The 23,379-nt window shown below is 34.1% G+C and overlaps 3 protein-coding genes across 3 annotated transcripts; all 3 read right to left on the reverse strand.

The window, feature by feature from the left end:
- Positions 1 to 6,153: 6,153 nt before the first annotated feature.
- On the reverse strand, positions 6,154 to 10,808 carry LOC108993001 (triosephosphate isomerase, cytosolic). Its single transcript, XM_018967756.2, has 9 exons — positions 10,635 to 10,808; positions 10,301 to 10,376; positions 10,097 to 10,220; positions 9,521 to 9,605; positions 9,222 to 9,354; positions 8,206 to 8,300; positions 7,550 to 7,628; positions 6,572 to 6,654; positions 6,154 to 6,482 (listed from the first exon to the last, which is right to left on the reverse strand). Exons 1-9 carry the CDS (start codon positions 10,671 to 10,673, stop codon positions 6,432 to 6,434), a joined length of 765 nt encoding a protein of 254 aa, XP_018823301.1. The 5' UTR covers positions 10,674 to 10,808; the 3' UTR covers positions 6,154 to 6,431.
- Positions 10,809 to 15,392: 4,584 nt separating this feature from the next.
- LOC108992930 (methyl-CpG-binding domain-containing protein 5-like) lies at positions 15,393 to 18,570 on the reverse strand. The gene is made up of 3 exons (XM_018967651.2): positions 17,915 to 18,570; positions 16,108 to 16,230; positions 15,393 to 16,001 (listed from the first exon to the last, which is right to left on the reverse strand). Exons 1-3 carry the CDS (start codon positions 18,293 to 18,295, stop codon positions 15,771 to 15,773), a joined length of 735 nt encoding a protein of 244 aa, XP_018823196.1. The 5' UTR covers positions 18,296 to 18,570; the 3' UTR covers positions 15,393 to 15,770.
- Positions 18,571 to 19,678: 1,108 nt separating this feature from the next.
- On the reverse strand, positions 19,679 to 22,403 carry LOC108992935 (pentatricopeptide repeat-containing protein At4g11690). Its single transcript, XM_018967656.2, has one exon. It carries the CDS (start codon positions 22,333 to 22,335, stop codon positions 20,647 to 20,649), a length of 1,689 nt encoding a protein of 562 aa, XP_018823201.2. The 5' UTR covers positions 22,336 to 22,403; the 3' UTR covers positions 19,679 to 20,646.
- Between the last annotated feature and the right edge of the window lie 976 nt (positions 22,404 to 23,379).

The following is a 23,379-nucleotide window of genomic DNA, read 5'->3' on the forward strand; positions in this document are numbered from 1 at the left end:
TCCTACTAGTACCGTAAAACTTGCATGATTTTGGCACACTTGTTGAGATCACCGCCCGTGACATTTTACCTAATAGAAAGACAGCTGACAGCTGGATGTGTAATGTAAGTCCAAAATCCTACTTTTCCATCCACCCTCAAATGACGTACCATCTTCTGTATGGCTTGCGAAGCTGTGACCCCCACCATCACCGATCCCCACCCTTGATCTCACCAAACCATATCTAATCACAGCCGTCCAACCCTATCATCTGTTTCCCACATCAATCATTTGCTTCCCTGTGAATTATCCCCTCCTATTTTGACATTATATATATACATATACATATACATATACATATACATAGAGAGAGAGAGAGAGGCAGCCAGCCAATGGAGCCAGCCAGCCAGCCGGGTGAGCTGCTAAGCCATGCCCAGCTACTGGTACTTGATAGGGTGTGGTCAAAGCCAACTGTCGGGCGAATAAAAAACAATTACAAGGCCTCATTTAATTAATTCCATTAATCTCAATTTAAAAGAAATAAAAATTCTCATGTGTCTTTTGAGCGTACGGTTTCAGTTTTAGAATATAATAATCTGATTAACAAACAAATGCGATGACATAATCTGGCGAGTGAGGCCTCGTTCAAAGTTGGATATTTATATCTCATATTATATGTAATTAAATAATTATATTATGTTTAAGGAATAAGGTGATTCAAGATTCACCTTGGCCTCGAGGATTTGTGCTTAGGTGACGAGAGTTTATGCATTTTTTGCTCTATTAATAATTCAATTGACAAATATTTTGCCAACAAAATAAATTTCATAAAAATAAATTTATAAATTGACGTAATTTGATGTGATATGTCAAATTATAAAGTTACTTTTATTATAAAATAGATTTAATATATCATATGAAGTTATGTCAGTTTATAAATTTATTTTTGTACAATATTTTCGTGACTGTAGCACTTTTTTTAATAATAAATTTAAGCTTTTATATATATGATAAAATAAGCAAGATTAATGGATAGTTATTCTTTAGTGTATGATAAAGTTTAATGTTCTTAGTATTTGAAATTTAGATACCATGGATGGCACTACCAAGCTAAAGGGGAGTTAAAAACAAAAAAGATAATTAAATAATGGCATTAATCTAAAAAAAAAAATGTTATTCGTTTTAATTTTTATTGTACTTTTTAAATAGCTAAACAAAATTTATTACTTTTTAATCATTTATTAATTATTTGATGAAGTTTTTGAGATTTCATTATAATTATTAATTATCATGTTTTAATTTATTCCATTTCACACGCACCAAGTATCATCATGATGTTGGGAAGAATTTTGAAGGCCCTAAAAGAATCGTCGTTCACTCACTCGATCGTTATTCATTTTTTCTCCACAAATATTATGCTGCTGTCGAGATATTTTATTTTCCTAATTATACCCATGCATTTTCTTTTATTATTATTATTTTTTTTTTTAAATGAATCCATTTACGTACGTAGGCTTAAATAATCCATAATCCATTATTATTTTAAGTTCAAAAGTTATTTATGGAGCCATCATGATCATGGAAACAAAGAATGCAATGTTGCTGCAAACAAATATATATATATATATATAGATTTGTGGAATAAGTCTACTTGGCACCCTTTCTCGAGTATGTCATCCCCGGGACATCCTTTATGTGGCATACATATTAGGAGTTCAAATAATAATAAAAAAGATTATCTTCTAATAGAAGTATGACACATTATAAGATAATTGAGGGACGATACAACAAAACTCCATTAATCATATACTATATGAGCACCATTTTGGCCAATATTGTGAATATCCCCTAAGGAAATAATAATAATAATACCAATACAAAGTCTCTCGAAATAAATTCAATATAAATGGATGGTTTGCCTATTCGTTCCATTATAGGTACTGTTGAAATGTAGTCATTCCACTCTATCTCGTGTAGTTCAAAACGACAATGCTAGGGCCACCAAGAAGACCCTTGTATCATTACAAGAAAAATTGATTTTTGTGGCTACTTAATTGCGACGAAAAGATTATTTATGATTAAAACATACTCATTTTAACTGTAAATAGTCATTTTACTGGAATTAAATAATCACAAATAAACAGTTTTCTTATAGTGTATTGTGCCCATTTTCCGTTTCAAATTAATTCTGAGTTAAAACTGACTTAAACTGATGGAATTCGTTGACAACCAAAATAATAGATAGATTTTTACCCTCATTAAATTGATGGGTAGGTCTATTTAATATTAATAATCATTGCGAAAAAGCTCTAAAAGTTACTTTTGATAACTTGGTCGATATATATATATATATATATATATATATATATATATTAGAAGAATTCAATTATTTTTACGTATTTTTATGTATTTTATTAATGTAATTAGTTAAAATAATTATTTTATATTTTAAAAAAATGATACAATCAATCATATTAATAGAATGTATAAAAATTATACAAAATTTTTATCTCCAAAATACCATTAAAACAAGGGAGAATATGGTTTGTATTAGGATGAAAAATGACTAATAATTATAGATGTTAGAATTGGAATGTCTAAACGATGGTCCATTAAAGTTGTTTTGTGAGAGTATAATCATATAGGGCAAGAAAGCAAAGCGTTGAATGGTGGAAGGTTTAAGAGACCTGTTTTAGATCGTGTGACGCGGGGAATCATGATGAACAATGCCTTGACTCTTTGACTTTCCCCTCTTTTAAGGCACATGCGTCAACTAACAAAATAGAAACCAAACATTTCCAATTCTCATTAACAATTGTCGAAGAATTTGGATCTCCACTTCCACTTCTTCCATAATTATATTACGATAAATGATAGGTATAATTGTGAGTGTGTAAGTGTCGTATAATCACTTTAAAAAATATAAATAAATATGAAATTTATAAAAAAAAAAAAAAAATTTTAATAGTAAACCTCACTCTTTTTTAAAATTATTATACAATATTTACGCACTCCATGACTACATATAACATTATTCTTATTTTATACCAATAGTATAAAGGAATTATTATTACATATATTAAGAATTAAATTCTTTATTGGATCGAAACCCCCTACACTATCCACTACATTGAAATAGACAAATACTTGGCCTATAAATAGAATTAATATTATACAATCTAATGTAGTATATTGATTATAAAGTTTATAACATATATTTAACGTATCACGAAAAATTAAATCATATTATAATACAATTTTTTTATAATTCATGTTAGAAAAAAAATGAAATCTATGAAAAAATAAATTTACTTTTTTTAATGGGTCTCGCTATTTTTTACGTAGATATACGAAGCTTGTATATACTAGATATATATGTAAAAACACAAAGCACTGTAAAACCAATATTACAGAGCGGCTGTATTTAAATGTTGAATTGAGTTGAGTTAAAATAATAAAATATTGTTAAAATATTATTTTTTAATATTATTATTATAGAAATTTAAAAAGTTGAATTATTTATTATATTTTATATTAAAATTTAAAAAAATTATAATAATAAATTGAGATGAATTGAGGATTCAAACGTATTTGATCGCGAGAGAAACAGTTAATCTTGCATTTTTCCTCCGCGAAGAAAGGTGGTCTAAAAGGCTTAAAAGCCAAAGAAAAGAGGAGTGTGGGGGATTCAAGAGAATTCACGCGGAAATTCTCACTGGCCGGTCGAAAGAAAATGTTTAGGTTAGAGAGATTGGATGATTGTTCCTCATTTTCAAAAGGAGCTACCTATCTCATGATTACATTAATCTGCCGTACCAAAAAAAAACAACAACGACAAAAAGAAAAATAATTAAATGTTTTAGGTGAGGCCTTTGTTTCCTTTGATGTTGGGATATACGACCTTCCTGTTTCCAGGTGCTTTCTATGCAAAAACTGCTTTTTGTGTAAGGTATCAAAGGTACACGTAGGTTGGAGAGTTACATATATATATATATATGAAAAATTTGAAAAATTTTACACACCATACTTTCATCTCACTTTCATCATATTATATAGTAAAATAAAAATAAAATGAGTGTGGTATATAACATTATTCTATATATATAGGACAAATAGGGAGTGGGATTGTAGCTTAAGAAAGAATAGAATCAATCACCTAGAAATATCTGTCTAATATTGTAACAAGAGTAATATTATACATCACATCACCATCATATTTTCATCTCATTATATAAGATGTGACATATTTATTACTATTAGATGATAAAAAATCATATAATAAATTATCATTTAATAGTGATAAATATGTCACATCATATATAATGAGATAGAAGTGAGATGGTAGTGTGGTGTATAGAATTTTTCTTGTAACAAATATACTAAAAGACGAAAAAACATAAAATAAAATATGGTAAATAATGAATTTTAAAGGATTTTTTTTCTAAGCAAGCAAATATCTCATTCAAATAATAGAAAATGAGATATATGAGGAGGGGGTGAGGTTTCCCAAAAAACACCCAATTACAACAACCATAACTCTAAAGTGAAGAAAAAAAGCAGATCTTAAGATCAAATATTTGTTTCCCACCCTTATCTTGTAAAGAGGGCGCCGTCTTAAATGATGATTTTTTTCAATTCACGTAGATGTGCTAACTGTGGAGCCACTACGGGAGGTAGTGGAAACTGAAGGTGCACTGCGATTTTTTGTCTTGAGATATTTCCTGAAGAGACTCGTATTACCTTCCTCAAGATCATTGGTTATGGAAAGCGAAAACATAATAAGAAGATCGGCATCAGATGGACTAGACTGTGGCAGGCTAAATTTCTTCACAAGCGCTGGTGGTTATGAGATGGGTGGGGCAGATCTGGAAGAACTTAAGGTGGGAAATCTACTAGTGCAGCGCATGCAGCTGACGGACACATCATGGCACGGTGGCGCGTGAAGGCCACACACGGAGCAAGCCACGCATGAGAGTCGCGTATCGAGATTTTTGCCGTAGTTCAACTTCATCCCGGTAGATCGCGGATGGAGAATTGCGTGGTGGGGCACATATTGATAGTCGGTCGTCGGAGTACAATAGATTTGACCAAAACCGAATTGGTGGAAAAGAGAGAAAAAATATTATCACAAAAAATATATATATATATATCGGTACTGAAAAATGAAATAGAGAGGAGGATGGACAACAAAAACACTCGATAAGAATGAATAGGTTTTTTTTCTAGAGATGAGCTTCTCTTTCTAACCGGCTAGCATAGTACGCACCCCAGCGACAAATTTTATAGGATTATAATCAACCGTGCTTTGCCTTTTCCACCTTCTTCTTCTTCCCATGTTGGTATCATAATCAAGCGGTGCATTGAAAGCAGAGTGAACTTGTCCACAGCAATTCCAAATGGTACTCTCTTCTACGTAAGATTGTTGGACCTAACAGATCTCAATCACATCATGCATAACGTGTTTTTTTATTTTTATTTTTTAATTTTAGAGAGATTGACACAAACATATATACGAGTCTTATAACATTTAGTATACAACTTTTTCATAACGTAAATACTACATGAGCCGTTGAACATTAATATTGTGTTTTGTTCTCTTTAAATTAATGGGAGAGAGAGGGGGGCGCAAAAGTGACGCTAAAACTAAAAAGTAAACCCAAAAAAAAGAAAGAAAAGCATCACTCGGAGGGTTTAGTACTGGACGGCTGCTCATTTAAGGGGGGGGAAAGAAGCAGCAGCCATTGTCATTAAAGTCAGGAAGCATAAAAAAGGCTGAAAAGAGTACTAATTGAGCTGCTCAATTAATAATTATCATGGAAAGCACACACCAGAGAGAGTATTAATTAATTAATAATGCCAACGGTATTGGCAATTGGTGTCATTCCTTTAGCAATTCAATCAATTGCTCAATTGCAACTAACCCACGCTCAAGTCCAACCACTCGAATAGTTTAGGTATGCCACGTGTAAGTGTTTTTGCAAACTAGTCAGACACACGGTTTGGGCATGCAAATTCTCCTTGAACATCATCTTGTCCCATTTACATGATTTGGAAGTCAGTGGGTACGATGAAACTAAGGTGAGCCCTCGGCCTCGGACAGTTTATTCTTTTTAGCGACTTTCATGTCTTTTTGTATTTTTGGAAGATTTATAGCAAAAGGTAAATCCCAGGAAATGGTACAAGTGTCTTCCACATTGACTGCATGCTTGTTATTTTCTAAAATCAAACATCACCATTAGGTTTCATTTCAACCAGTACTCAAAACATACAATAAATAAGAAGTGAGATCCATGCCTCAACTCACGGGGAAAAAAGAAAGATCTTGACTCATTATTCTTTATACTATGCTGGTTAAAATCTCCAAACACAGACCACAACTACAAGATAATATTCCATTAAGCATTGAAGGAGGAATCAAGAAGAGCAGCCATTCCAACATGTGGTACTGAATTCTAATGATTCTTCTTCACTGTGGCTGACTTGATGATGTCAATGAACTCCAGCTGTTAAAAAGTACCGTGAAGGAGAATCAGCTCACCCAGTTCTAGACAAGAAATTAAAAGAAGTTAAAGAATGACAGACGAATAACCACCTTAAGGGAAGCTCCACCAACCAAAAATCCATCCAGATCTGGCTGCGTTGCCAATTCTTTGCAATTTGCTCCATTTACAGAACCTACAGTAGAAATGCTTTCATAAGAATGCAAGACATCCAGAGAGTTTTTGCTAGAAAGGTAAAAAGACATCCAGAGTACACAGTAAAACACCTTCCTTACCGATTAAAAATAAATAAATAAAAAAGAAAGAAAAACAAATGAAACACCTCTTTCGGCTACAGTGATACAGTAGATTCACACTAATAAAAAGAACAGCTGTCTTATATGATGTAGAACATGTAAAAAACGAGGAAAACATCCACACCATAATTGCGTTCAACTTGATTTTATTACCAACCCTATATTGAACTAAACCCACAAGCTAGGGATGGTTCTCGGTCTGATATCTGATTAGATATATCGAGCTATAAGAAATAGTTGCTCCAGTTAGCAAAACATGCTCAATGCTAGAACTGACATCAATAGTACACAAAGGTAAATGGAATTATACGATATAGGATGCAACTGGCCAGAGGTGCTGATATTTTAGGTACTTCAGTCTCTGAGACTTGATTCTACTTGCTCAAGGCTTACTTGGTCACTATAGGTATTTAGATTCAACCCTTAATTAGAGTATGTTGTGTGGGAAGCAATGGATTCACCCACAGCAATATTACTGTGAAACTAGGAGAGCATAAAAGATTACAAGAAACAAACAAAAAACTTCGGCCAACAAACACAACGAACACTATAACCAGATTACTCAAAGTGCTCTCTCTTTCTTCTCTACACAGACACTCTAACAAAGACAGATGTATATGCTTCTTAAACATGGTTGATACTCCATTGAGGTCTGCTAGTAACTTTCATTTATATGAAGCCAGCTTATAAATTTGCATATCCTATAATAAATATATATATATATTATAGACAGTGATTGCATATTACATATTGATATTATCAAGGTAAGAATACCTCCATAGATGATCCTGGTTGATGCAGCGACTTCAGCTCCCACATTGTTATGAAGCCATTTCCTCAATTCTACATGAACCTAGAAGAAAAAATCCATGAAAAGTTGTGAAAAGAAGAAGAAGCAATTTACCGAAAACGAAAGCAACATCATCTTTTTGAGTGCATAAAAATAGCCTTTATTCACTAAAATGTGCTACTGAATTTAAAATGGGCAAAAAATGATGGACGGGGGAACCCCACTTGGCTAGATACCTATAGTCTTATAGAGACAGCAGCTCTCTGAGATGATTTACCATCTCTCTTTGTGCAATTTCAGTGTTCATGTAGCAGAATAATAGACAGTATTCTTTCTATAAAATATGTTTTTGAATAAGAGCATAAGTGTATCATATATAAAGGCAATCAGATAGTCAGAAAAGGAGTTTCTCATACCGTTAGATTAAATAAAAGGGGGGACCTATTAAAGTGCCCTTTGAGCCATGCATCAATTGCCCCCAAGCATTTAGATAAATTAACATGGAGGAATGGTACATGAATGGAACCTTTATTACATGAGTTCTAGGTTCCTCAGTTGGAAACCCCATGTGTAAATCAGTAAAGTAAAAATTCACATTTAAAGAATACCTAAAAAGAAACATTCTTAAACCCATACTTACTTCCTGCGCCTGAACAGGGGTTGCAACCTTCCCAGTTCCAATTGCCCAAACTGGCTCATAAGCCAAAACAACATTTTCCCAATTCGATACCTTATCTGCAAGAGAGGAATAACGAGGTAATGCATCTATAAGATCACGTATTGAGAACAGAGAGGAGTAGAATATTGTGTGACTGTAAATGAGAATATCCACTTAACAATAAAATACTAGACACCATTTAAAAATAACCATCTTTTAAACAAAACTAATTCAGCAGCAAGTTCTCTAGCAACATTTCAAAAGAGTGAATTAGTACAGCAGGAACTTCTGTAGCACCATTTTAAAGAAGTGTCTATTACACCTAGGGGTGCTACCCGCCCCCGACGGGGCGGGGGCACCCAACACCCCGCCCCAGTGGGCGGGGTGCAGGGCGGATTCCCAATCCGCCCCGCCTCTTTTCACTTAAAAAAAAGCACTACATTTATTTTATTTAAAAATTATTTATAAGTGTAAAAGTAATTAAAAATACATTTTTAGATCCAAATCATAAATTTCAATTTTGTAAATATGACTATAATTTAAAAATTATGTAATTTTTAAATTTGCTAGTGCATATTTTGTATAAATTGTAGTGTATTAATTTTTAAACTATGTAGTTTTTAATTCACTTATACATATTTTGTGAACAAGTCTAACAAATTGTAATATATATTTATATATACACAATTTGTAAAATATAAATATATATTTATGTTTATATATATGTATATAAAAATGGGGGCGGGGTTGGGCCCTCCCCGTCACCCGCCCCCGCTAGGAGCCCTAGACGCGGGGTGGGGGGCCCCAACCCCCTCATGGGGGGAGCAGGGTTGCCCGCCCCGCCATGAGGGGGCGGAGCGGAAGCGGGGTGGGGCAGGGCCCCGCTGCCCACCCCTAATTACACCAAAGTAAATAGAATTTAAAGTAAGCAAAAAAATAAAAGAAAAAAATAAAGGCATCTTTTTCCCTTTTCAAGTTCAAGTAAAGCAAGGAGGTACCTGCAATTGCTTTTGTTTGTGCAGCAACAACAGCCACTGTGGATCCCGACTCTCGCTGCTCAAGAGTCTCCCCAACACAAGCAATCACTTTTAACCCTTGAGAGAGTGCATATGCAACTTTATCTCCAACAAACTGCAAAGACAAGCATAGGGACTAGAGATTGTAAACAGCTACTACAATTAACCAATGTTGGCTTAATATTTAAGATGAGATACACCAGAGAAAAAATTGTTCATGCAAACTACCATATAATTAACAGATGAGAAAACATCATCTAAGGAAATGCAGCAATGCTCACCTCATTTGACTCGTTTAGAAGAGCTCTTCTTTCAGAATGACCAAGGATGACCCAGGGGATGCCCAAATTGACAAGCATCTCTGCACTGTAAAAAGAGACATCAACTTCATATTAGTCGCATACTAAAACAGTCGCATTGCACCATACCTGAAGAGCTGCTAATTGTAAACACTCAAAAAGATTGAAAGGAAAACATTTGACTTCATAAGGAATAAAAGAAAACAGGATACAAGAAACTCATCAACCGATCTGAAATCTCATTAAATAAAATAGAGTCTCCCACTTACAAAAGACAACCCCTTATATCTTTTCATCTTTCTATAATTTTTCTTTTTCCTCTTTTGGACAGGTGCATGAAACAGAAACCTATAATCTATAGTCAAGCTTTATTAATGAAACGTGGAAACTAAACTCCAATAGTGAAAATTCATTTATATTTAGCTCATTCAATAACACAAACAACAACAATGATTAATAACATTTTCCATACATGGATATTCAAAATGAAAAAGTTATCCATAGCAATCTGCCAATCAGTGCGTCAAAACAGAGATGATAAATGAGATCTACACATACCTAACCTCTCCAGTAAAAGCACCACCTTTGCGAACCCAACAGTTCTGTGCCGAGACATGGAAATCAGAGCGCAATAAGCTTTTCACCAAAGGAAGAAACACAAATGGAGGGCTTACAACCACCTCTGCAAGAAAAAGAAAGAACCACAATAAGAAACACATCGAAAATCAGAACTGATATGGAGAAGCTCAAAACAAAACTCACCCACAACATCTTCAGAAGGGACTTCAGCTTCATTAAGTGTAGTAACAATCTTCTTCACCTCCTCACCTGTCCCATTCTGCACCAAAATCAAAGCCCAAAGGTGATTATGATACATAGATGTATGAGTCTAAAAAACTTTCGATCTCATCGAAGTGGTTAAAATCCGAAATCAGGAAAACCAATTAAACGGTCCAAAACCAAACGCACTCCATATGGATCGATATGAGAGGTCGGAAATATAGTCAGATCGCTCACTTTTCATAAAAAAAAAAGAAAGAAAACGAACAAAAAGGATTGCACAAGGATAATGAATGAGAAAAGGGGAGAGACATACGCATTTCCAGTTGCCTCCGACGAAGAATTTCCTGCCCATTCTTGCGATGAAGAGGTAGACGAGAGAACCAGAAGAAAACCAGAGTTCACAGCCAACAACTAAAATGGATGCGTTTGGCGACTGTGTGAGTTGTGAAGGGTAATGCAAGGGTATCTACTTCCTTGTCTATGTAACATTACTGTAATACCCCTACCAATTCCGGTTCTAAAATTTTCAGATAAATGAGATGATATAAAAATTAAATAAAATATTATTAAAATATTATTTTTATTTTAAAATTTAAAAAATTTAAATTATTTTTTATATTTTCTTTTAAAAGTTTGGAGAAAAGAATGATACCTATTATTAAAAAAATTATAATTATTATATGAGATGATACAATAATCTCTTAATTTTCACAAAATTATCACTGACTAAGGAAATGGCAACTATTTGAATTTCTTTTGTTTTTTTTTTTTTCCGAATTTCATGTTTTTATGCCAATTATGCTGACAATAAAAGTATGAGAACGATTTAATCTTAAAATTTTTTTATAAAAATAAACTTATAAATTGATATTATTTGATTTGATATGTTAATTTATAAAATTATTTTTATTGTAAAACAAATTTAATATATCACATAAAATTATGTCAATTTATGAGTTTAATTTTATAAAATCACTTTCACCTCTAATACTATTTTGAAAGAATATGAAGTTAGAATTCTTGAACTCTGTTCTAAAACTTTTCTCATCAAAGTTATAAATAATTTGAGTGGAATAAGTGATTTATTAATTTCATAAATATTCAATTATTAACTACATTGGGCATGATTCGTACCTTTTTTATTCCTTTCTAATTATTCAGCAAAGTCAACAATATTGTGGTCCAAATGACCAACCAACCGTCCAAAAGAATGAAAACTAATGGTGGCGATGGTTTTAAATGGGCAGTATTGACTTCCAAGTGATAGATGATCACTCCGGTACAACTAATCAAATATATGGTGTGGGGTGTGCCTATAAAATTGAAATAAATATATGATGGCCCTAAATCTAAGAAACGATGAGGTCTGAGTCTTAGGGTTGTAAATAAATCAGTCTTTTCGATAGTCTGCTCAGTTAAATTCGAATCGAACTCAACTCGTAAAAAAAAAAAAAAAAAACTCGTTCGTGAAAGCAGATACCCGCTCAAATTATAAATGACATATACCCGACAAAACTCGACTCGACTCGACTCGATTAAGGCTCGTTAAAGCTCGCTCGTTTATGCTCGAGTCGACTCGTTAGTTCGATTCGATTAAAACTCATTCATATATTGATAAATATATACATACACCTATGTATATACACACACATATATATAGTAACTAATAATATAAACATACCACTTTTATAATTAAATATATAATATGTAATCTAATTACTTATATCTATATAGTGAATATACTTCATAAGTATATTTTATAATTTATATAATAATTAGTAGATAAAATTTAATAATTTCATATACTAATATGTGAGAACCATATATGAAATAGATATATACTATCATATTAAGTATATGTATTAATAATATATGTAGACATATAATATATTGTTATTTTGGATAAATATCAACTAGTTAGATATTAATTACTTATAAATTTTTTAAAATTTTATAATTCAATAGAGATTCTACTTATTAGTTGTATAAATTCAATATTATATTTTTTATTTTTTTAATTATTAAATATTATTCAAAAAATAAAAAAAATACATAGTTCAAGTTTGAGCTCGAGCCCGAACTTGGCTTGACTCGAACTTGTTTGTGGGACGAGCTCGAGCTCGAGTTGAATGTTTAGCTTGTCGAGCCGAGCTCGAACGAAGAATAAAAAAATCTCGAGCTCGAGCTCGAGCTCGTGTATTTTGAGTCAAGCCGAGCTCGGCAAGTCAAAGACCAGCTCAGTTCGGCTCGATTACAACCCTAGGTCTAATTCTAGGTGTAAACTGCAATGAATATAGATAATGAGGAAGTTCTTTTAGGACAGGTTTGAGGTGGGATGAGATGAGATGAGATGAGATGATTTTAAATGAAAGTTGAAAGTTAAATAAAATATTATTAGAATATTATTTTTTAATATTATTATTATTTTGAGATTTGAAAAAATTGAATTGTTTATTATATTTTGTGTGTAAATTTGAAAAAATTGTAATGATGAGATGAAATAAGACACTTTCATTATCCAAACATGACCTAGTTACTCAAAAGTCAGAGAGGAAATCATTGTCATATATTTAATTAAGAGTAATAGTTGCTATTATTGTTATTATTATTATTATTATTATTGGGGAAGGGAATTCAATTCTCGATTCTTTAAGTGAGAAATCAAAATGTTGTCAATTGATCCAAATGATCTTGACAATTAAGAGTAACAGTAATAATATTCAAATCCCAATATACCTTTTTCAAATTCTAAAATAATAATAATATTAAAACATAATATTTTAAACTTTAAAATAAAATACAAAATTCTCATCTCACCTCTCAAACATGCCTTATTCTCACATATTTCTTTTAAAAAAATGTGAGATCCACTATTAAAAATATAATTTTTTAACGTGAATTCTATATTTACTCATTTTTTTCAAAAAGATTATGTGTGACTTATATAGTCCAAGATTGCAAATATCGTTTCTGTTTAATTTAATGTGAGTAACAGCAGTCGTGCTGTGTTTGCCGATTAAAATGAGATCTTACCAACAGAGATGGTGGATCTGGTCGTCAAGAGGTTGCCAACATTGCCTTGATGAGTAATTGATTTTTCATTACATTGCCTTGCAAAAAAACGAGGGAAAAAGGAAAGAAAGAAAGAAAGATTATTGTGACAGTAACATCCTTTATACAAGATTTTGGTCATAATTTGAAACATGTTATAATAAAATCACTTATGCAGGTTCATTTTTTAGTAATGCTACGAATAATACTTTTCATTTCACTGTATAAAATGTGGTGCTTTTATTATCTTTGGATCATTTTTAATTCTTTTTTTAAAAAATAAATAAATTCAAAAGTTGATGGATAATACCACCTCAAAATAATGAGATGGAAGTGGGACGAGAATGCAGAATATAGAATTTTCCTTCATTTTTCAATGATGTTAACTATAATATCTAATTTGTTAAAAAAAAAACTCATAAATTCATATATAACTTTAGTATCGAAGTTAAATTCTATGAAGTTTTTATGTAGTTCTCTTATTTAAATTCTTATGTATTAAATGGATTGATTATAGAAATGTGGTGACTAGAATTTCACAATATGGAAGAAGTTTATGCCATTTATAATGATTTCAACTGAGAAGTATGGAACCCTTGATTGAGTATAGAAATTAAGATGCTGAAGGCCTATACATCCTATGATCATTATAGTCTCATGCATTTCTCCAAATTTCCATACCTTTTGATGTATATTCTGTGTTGTAAATCATCCTCATTTACATTTACTATTAATAAAAAGCTTGCATTTTCAACAACAAAAAAAAAAAAAAAATCCGTAAGTAATAACGCCCAATTAAGCTGTTGATTATAACATAAAAAACAAATCATATTCCAGGGCTGCAGTCAAAAGCGACAGCCACAAAGACGAGAACGTGGCGAGAACTCACCATGCAAGCAGTTTGATTGGTCTGTCTGTACTTGCTCACCAAGCAGTTTGATCCTTCACGTATGCATTTTTCCTTGGTCGTCAAGCCATTTTACCTGTTTGCCATCTCTATCATCATTCTAAATTGAGTATCTTCCATTTATTTCTCATCCATTCCAAATTTCTTCTCTCCGAAAGATACCCACAACGATGTTGTTCTCTAAATCAAGAACTTCCAACAAGTCAACAACAATGGCTCTTTTCTCTGCTTTATTCAGTTTCTTCATGTGTTTCTCGTTCTCCCAAGTCTCCGATGATCATACCATCGGAGCTTCCGGCTGCGTGGAACATCGTCCGTCAGGCAAATCCAAAAATAAATTAAAACCATCTGAAGCTCCGATTGTTGTATCCCACTTTCCAGTTAGTTCAAACCACTCCCTCTTATAGTAAGATGAATACCATTAATGTTATGGGAAAGTGTTATTTATGTTCCTTCAATTATCATCTTTGATTATCATGTCTAGATTTTGCATCAATTGATTAGAAAAACATTTGTTATCATTACTCGTCTGCCAAACATTTGATATTATGGTTAAACAAATGATAAATCAACCATTTTTTTAACGTTATATATTCCTCATACATACATACATACATACATACATATATATGCATGCTTGTTCCATACAACTGATTCATGAAGGCAGGTTTGCTCAGCCGTGCCTTGGATATATATTCTTTTTCGATGTTGGTATTACTATACGCATATATAGTTTGATAATATGAAATGTAATTTGATAATAAGCTTGAGCTCAAGTCAAGTTCAAATAAAATTAAACAAACAAAGTTTTACCCTTTACTATTTGCTCCAACTTAAAATTATTTACACCTCTACAATTAGCTATAGATAAGCGCAACATAAACTAAGAAGGCACAATGAACAATCTGTAAACCTAAGTTCAAAGTGGTAAAGATCACCAATCTATAAAAAATAAAAAATAAACCTGAATCTACCATTTAATTAGGCTCTCGAGTTGTTTGTAAAAGCATGATATGTACTTTAATTGATAAAAAAAAAAAAAAAAAATGCCAAACATGACTCATGGGGTTGACACATGCATCCGCCACATCCAAGCATGGGACAATTTGCATTATGGATTGATTATGACTCCATGCCAAACGTTCATTATTGCACGTGAATTACGGAACAGTAAAACAATTTTGGGCAAAATTCTGTGTGAAGTCTGTGAATTCCTTCGGTGCACAGATCTGTCAGATCATTTCTGAAGTTACATTCTAACGAAAGCGAGAACCAGAATAGCAACCAAAATATAATTAGAAGATTCAACAACCTAAAACAAGAAATGTCAAATGGCAATTCAATTGAAGGCTGCCAAATCAAAATGACGTTAAAATTAACACCTAAAAGAGCTTCAAGTAAGGAAAAGAAAGAGGGGGCCAAAAATAAGACCTTTTAAGGGTCAGTAGAGATCACACTCCCAATGAAACAATGGGGAGTTTGGAAATGCCTTCAAGACTTTCTCTGATCATTGTCTCTGGAGGCGATGGCTGTAAATGCGGCGGACCACTCTTGCATGGTAGATTCTGACACCTTTTCATCACCAATAAAAGGAGCCCAGGATCCTTGGGTGGTATCTGTGAGAACCCATTCAACCTTCTCAGGCACGTTAAAAAAATCAAATTTTGAAGCAGAACTCTTCGACTTCATGCCAGACTTCTTTGGTTTCTGGCCCTCAGAACCCTTCATAGATGGAAAAAGAAATTTGAAAATGCAGAATACATTAGTAGAGTAAGGGGGAATAATTTCCAAAAACTTTCAATGAAGTGAACTTCTGCTTTTGACTCACCAATGCATCAGCATCAGAGTTCTCCATTACTTTCCCCCTTTTCCGTTTGGTTCCGGTTTCTAAGAAGAAAAAAACCTCTTTCTTTGATCGGAATCGATGGCCTGAAACTGGATCAAGAAAGTACTGCACATTACAGAGGCGATTTAGGCCTTATTTGGGAGTCCACTATAAAAAGGATATTATAAAGCACTGCACAATACAGAGACAATTTAGGCCGTATTTATGGAGGAAACAGAGCAAGTGGAGAAGGCTACTCTAAGGAGTCCACATAAAAAAGGATATCAATGTACTTTTTTACCTATAGTATTTGATAGTCATTTTATGAGATGGATCAATTCCAGAATTTGCTGTCATCATAACTGAAACCTCAAAAATGTTGATTTATCAAAACTGGGAATAGACCCTACACTTGTAGCAAACCAGTCATTCGAGATGCAATGCAAAACATAAGAAACTCACTTCAGATGCAACCTTTTTTTTGGATGTCGTAGGTGTGACATAATGAAGCAGAATTATTTACACCCCTCTAACTCCCAAACTCTCTTATAAGGTTAGTTGAACAAAGAAACACAATCCAGATGCCTTGATAAGTGGAAGCTTCATTTTTCATATGGTGGAGAATGAATCTGACTCAAATTGGTGCTTGATTGTGTGTGTAAGGGGTGTGCTTATTGGTCTACGATTGATATTTTGAAGGAAATACATTTAAGCTGTCAGGATTGAGTAGTTCAATGGAAGCATATCTACAGGGAAGTGAATTATATTGCTAATCACTAGGCTAAATGGGGCAAATGTCTATTTCAGGAGCTTCTGGATGTTCAAGATGCTCCTCAAGTGGCTAGGGGCTGCTTGGTGATGGACAGATCCGGTTTGTTGAATGTCAGGTGTAAATAACCCTCTTTTCATTGGTATAGATGGAGGTTTTGTTTAGTCTCTTACAGTGGTGTAGTTTAATACTTGCTAATTTCCTCTTGTAGGGTACTGTAGCTTAGCTCAAGCCCCACACAAGTTGTGAAATCAAGCTATGGTGATTTCTTCTTTGAAAAAAACAAAAAGACCTGACTTGGTCTCTAAGAAATAAGATTATGCATCTACATATATTGCAGTAAAACTGCAAGGCTTGCTCCAGCTCATGGTATGCTCTTAATTGTTTCCATCACTTTCTTTCAAGGGTTAAGGAGAGTTCCATCATTGAACATAAATATGAAGGAGATCTTCTAAGTACAACTGTAAATTATTAAATCTACTTGTGTCCAGTGTTTGGTGTCTCTTCTTTAACATCAAAAACCTCCACAATTGGGCAAATTGAATGTGACAAGTAGATGATTGATGTAAATCATATAATCCAATTAAACAAACATATAACTTGAATGCTCAAGCCAAGCACAAAAGATAATAACAAATGGAATGTTTTAGCAGAGCATGCACTATACAATCAAACAGACGGGATTTTAGGCTTTGTCAAGGTGAGTTGAGAAATACAGTTAAAGTCTAGGCTCTTATAAAGACAAGGCAAAAATGATAAGACAAAATAAACTTAATTCATGAAACCTGCCCCATTCAATAACTTGTAAGCCACAAGAAGAGGCAAAAAAAGCTACTCTAGCTCATACGACTATCCGGCTTATTGACCAAAAACCTTCATCTATCGGATACCAAAGCTAAAAATGGACATTTTTTAACATTTCCTTTTCTTCTTTAGTTTTCTCAGAGCCAAACAAGCATTAGCAGACATTAAACATTAATATGAGAAATATTTATTTCGATAGTTTTAGAATAATAACTTGAGCACTGAAATGTACTTTACCCTATCTATCATTCCAGCTGAGGCACCAGAGATCCGAGCTCTGTCTTCGATTTTCCAACCAGGCGGCAACCAGTCCGGCAGCGCCGCCGCCGCCCCCCGACGCTGCTGAGCTCCCGCCGGAGATTCCGTGCTCTCCGGAAACGGCGTGGCCACACCGTTAGAAGTCTTCGAGGCTAAAGAAGGCGACGAGCTATCGGACGAGCGGCGCATACCAAGCATCGAAGCAGTCCCGTCACGCCCAGTGGCAGTTGCGTCGATGTAGGAGCCGGGTCTGAGCAGCGGATCGGATGGCAGCTCGGCGGATAGGGATTTTCCGGGTCTGCTCGGGTCTCGTTTGGGAGACTTCGGGTTGGGGTTCGGATCCTGACACCAGGTGGACATGAGAGCTTGAGGAGTATGCAGCAAGCGAGTTTGGGCGGAAAGTGAAATCAATCAGCAACGGTTTGAACTCGGCCGCTTCCGAGTTAGATTTATTGAGATACGTGATTACGTTACCGAGACACGCTCGATTGATACGAAGAATAAGATTACTCCTAAGATTGTCTGAAGCTCGATGGCCGGTGATCAGTTTGAGGAATCAACACAACGCACTGAGTAGCTTGAGGAGCGAATTCTTACATAATTTGAGGGGAAAAAAATACATAATAGTCTGGAGAAATAAGCTTATTAAGCTGTACAATTTTCAAAGTTGATTATAAAAATGGTGAACCTCATTTAAAAAAAAAAAATTAACTTTAATAATATTAAGTAAAAAGAATATTTTTTTTACATTTTTTTTTAGGGTAGTGTTCACTTTGTTTACAATGGTTTGTATAGAATTTATCTATTTGAAACTTATATAAATTATTTTTTTATTGACATTAAGTAAATCGCCCATTTTTTATTTTTTTTATGAGACGTAACTCTTAGAAAATAGAAATTGTTTCTACATATGTCGTTTGAATAGTAAGTTAAGATAAGATAAGTTGAAATGAAAATTAAAAAGTAAATAAAATATCATTAGAATATTATTTTTTTCATATTATTATTGTTTTGAGATTTAAAAATTTTGAATTATTTATTATATTTTGTAGAGAAATTTAAAAAAATTATAATAATGAAATAAGATGAAACATTTTACTATCCAAACGGGGCTTAAACTTCAAATATGGGATCAGTCTCTTAAGACCAACATCCTTAGACTTGAGCTAATCCCCAGAGAGGAACTTCTATTAATTTTCATCAATGATTTTGAAAATAAAAAACAACCCCATGGCTTAGCGGCATAGTACCTCGAGGTACCTGTCTGCAATTTGGAGTATTTTCAGCTATGGAAATTACAGGCCTGCAGAAGATTGATTGGCCATGCGGCTTTGTGGTGAGATCTGCATATTTTAGTCTGACAAGGGCAACGAGTTTAGGCGTCCAAATCTCCCAAGCTATGGTGAGATCATAGTAAAGAATGCATGCTCTGAACTCACTTCCATGTTTTAAGATGAGGATCAATGCAATAATATGTAATGAACGCGATATCATGAAAGAAAAAAACATGATTAGAACAACGACCCAAGCATATACTTTTTGCTATTCCAACCGGACATATAACATATGTGAGTGAAAGCAGAGCTATTCTACATATCTGCAGCCACCTAAATATGCAATAATCTCAAGTTGATATTACACGCTATTGCACCTATAAACAACGATGATCACATACATGGTGAGATCATAATAAAAAAATGCATGCTCTGAAGTCACTTCCATCTTTTATTAAGGGTGACAAACGCAAAAATAAGCAAGGGGGAAATGTCAAGTTAGAAAATACGTAATTAGAGCAACTATCCAAGAAAATACTTTCCAGTATTCAAACTATCACATACATGAGAGAAAGCAGAGCCATTCTTTATATCTGAAGCCACCTAAACAAGCAATACTCTCAAGTTGATATTATATGCTTTTGCAGCAATAAACAACGACCACCAAAGGTAACTTCAATGCATCATAACAATCATTTATAACCACTACTAAGCAAATTGGCTACCCTAGTACCAGGCACAATCCATTCCAGCTACTCTTAAGAAAGGTCACAAATTACATAATGTCAATCCTAAGACATTGATATCAATTATTTTCATGTCTTTCACCAATTGCATTCCCCAATTTCTTGATTTTCCCAAGTACAACCTAGGGTGTTATCACAGGAGGGATCAAACAACAATATCATTTTCCATGATCACAGACATTTAAGTTGAAACTTCACAGGGAGCTGCACCTCATGGAAACCACGAGAACAAATGATAGTTTGTTTGACGCTGTAATTTAGTGGCCGAGATTGGAGCCATACATATGATTGATCTGGCATACCATCATGGGAATACAGCTTCAGCTAATTGGGCCTTCCTCATTCTACCCATTCATTCACTGCCGTCTATTCTGTCTTCTAAAGGGAAATGCAGCACTGAATAGAACATCCCTGCTGATAAATTTTACACTGCAGCTCTACTGGCACATAATTAATCCCTCGATTCCTACCCTAATGTTATCTACCAGGGTTAGAGCGCTGTACTGCTCCACGGAAGGGGCCCTCTATTATCACTTGGGATAATTCTATCATGGCACCAAGAATTATCGAAATTTCAGCTGCGTACGATGGTAGCTTTATGCTAGTAGTCAATCAAGCCACAAAACAGTGAGTTCATAAAATTTTCATTACATTTCTTGTTTCCTTCAATATACCATGTCAAAAATTTGAATCATGGGTCATTTTTGGCTTGAGAAATCATATTGTAGACTGAAATCGATGGTTTTAAACCTGACTCTGTCATTGATTTAAGTAGAATTTCAGCCTCTGTCCACTTCCCATCCTTGCAAAGAACTCCAATGGTTGAACTGTAGGAGGCTACATTTGGAACCAGTCCATTCTGACCCATTTCTTGAAGCAACCTCAATGCCCTGTAAGAGCTACCCTCTTTGCAGTACCCAAGAATCATTGTATTATATATCACATCATTTGGCTCTAAATGCATCTCACTCATGGACTCGAACAGCTTCGAGGCTTCCTTCATATTACCCTTTATGCATAAACCATGTATTAATACAGCAAATGTATAAACATCTGGAACCAAACCTGCCTTCTCCATGGAATAATATATACGAAATGCTTTTTCCATGTCACCTGATCGAACAAAGGCATTGATTAGGATTGTATATGTCACTTTAGAAGGAGAAATCCCTCTCTCCTCCATCTCCCTTATCAAATCAGAAGCTTGTACTGAATTCCCAACTCTACAAAAACCCGCAATTAGAACATTGTAAGTAACTAGAGTTGGACATTGGCCAATTGACTTCAACCGATCAAATAAATTTGAGGCCTTCTCCAACTTTCCAATATTACAAAAGCCATCCATCAGCATATTATACGTAATTAAATTTGGACTTATACCAACTCTCATCATTTGATCCACCAACTTCTCAGCTTCCCAAACCCTCATCTCTCGACACAAGCCACCAATTAGAGTGTTGTATGTAACAACATTACAAACCACCCCTCTTTCGTGCATTTCATCAAACAGGTCAAAGGCTCTAGTTGTTCTACCATCATTACAATACTCATATATTATACAATTATACGTATAAATATTAGGAGAAACCCCGCTGCGCCCCATTTCTTCATGCAGCTCAAACCCCTCCTTCTTCAAACCTTTCTTGAAAAACCCATTGATCAACACCGTGTAAGTGTGCTGATTAGCGACCAAACCAAGCTCTCCCATTTCACGAAACAACTCCTTGGCCCGCTCAATATCGCCTATCTTACAACACCCATCAATCAAAGTAGTGTAGATAACAACATTTGGAGACAAGCCCATTTCCTCCAACTGAACCAAAAGCTCAAACCCTTTCTTCAAATCACCAGCCTCACAACAACCCTTAATCATAATCCCGAAACTATACACATCCATTTGAACCTTGCCCCGTGCTTCATTGAAAACAGCACATGCTTTCTCAAAACAATTTGACTTGATAAGACAACCCAAAAGATTATTGAAAGTGTATGGTCCAGGCACAAGGCCCTTATCAATCATCATATTCAAGTAGAAGAGCGCTTGCTCTGGCAATTGAGATAGAACATGGGCATTGATGATTGCTTCATAGAGATGAACATGGTTTGAATCTAAGTTCGAACAAGTTTGTGTTAGATAGTGGAGAAGAGACGAAGGAGTGAAAGCAGGAGAGGAGATTCGACCAGAAAGTATTTGTAGAATGAGAGACTGGGCGTGAGATAGCATGTTGGAGGAGAGGATGTAGTGTAAGATGAAGGATAAGGATTCGTGGTTGTGTTGGAGGCCTTGGAGAGTTGAGGAGTTGAAGAGTGAAAGAGCTTTCAATGGCGGGCTTTTCACCATTTTCAGTACGAGGACGAGAGCTTGGTGCGATTGCGGCATTTTCCAGTCGTTGCCTATGGTGCTTGCACTGGGCTATCATGCATTGCTGGTGCCCAGGCCCACCTTTGAATGTTCAGCCAATGGTACCGAATGGGTCAGATACTAATTTGCCACGGGTTTTATTGATTTCATCAGCAGTTTTGCCAAAGCAGACTCCCTTCACCTCCTTTTTATTGACAAATTGGTGAGAAAGATATTCTAGTCGATAATATTTGATTTATAATAAAATATAAATAATAAATTAAATAATAATTTTATTTTCAGATCTGTGTATAAAGCACACTTAACAAAGTGCTAAAATTATATAATTTGATTTAATTTTTCAGATCAAATCTTATCATTTAAGGCTCTTTTTGTTTTCACAAATGAAATAAAATGAAATTTAAAAATTGAATAAAATATTATTATAATTTTTTTTAATATTATTTATTTTTTAAGATTTAAAAAAATTAAATTATTTATTTTATTTTGTGTAGAAATTTAAAAAATATGTATTAATTTGATTAGATTAGATTATATGATATAAGATGAGCTGATAAATTTTGTAAAAGTGAACGAGTCCAGTTGTGGATGGTAGGGCTAGACTCCAACTCTGACAGTGTCAGAAAGCCCAACTCTGAGCTCCGACTCAGACTCCGACCAAAGTCAGATGTCAAGTTGGATTTCGACTCCAACTCCCAAATGGAGTGGATTCCAACTCCGATCAGAGTTGTCGGAATCGAAGGTCGAAACACTTTTCTAGTGTCTAAACAACGTCGAAACAAATCCAAACACGTCTAAACAACATTTAAACAAAGATTAACAAATTTCTTACTTAGATCCATCACGTTGGCCACCTAGATCAGTCGCCCACTACATACAAAAGCCTCACGTATGAAAACAAGACTTATATGAACAAGTTTTTATACGCAAGTTTCGAACTTTAAAAGAAAATGAAACCCAAATTAGCAGCTTGTCTTATGAGCCCAAAAAAAAAAAGTTTAAATTTTTTTGGCAATAAAAGTTTAAATATTTGACAAAAAGAAAAATATGTTTGAAGCACTT

This window comes from Juglans regia, chromosome 14 (genome assembly GCF_001411555.2).
Source record: "Juglans regia cultivar Chandler chromosome 14, Walnut 2.0, whole genome shotgun sequence".
Lineage (NCBI taxonomy): Eukaryota > Viridiplantae > Streptophyta > Magnoliopsida > Fagales > Juglandaceae > Juglans > Juglans regia.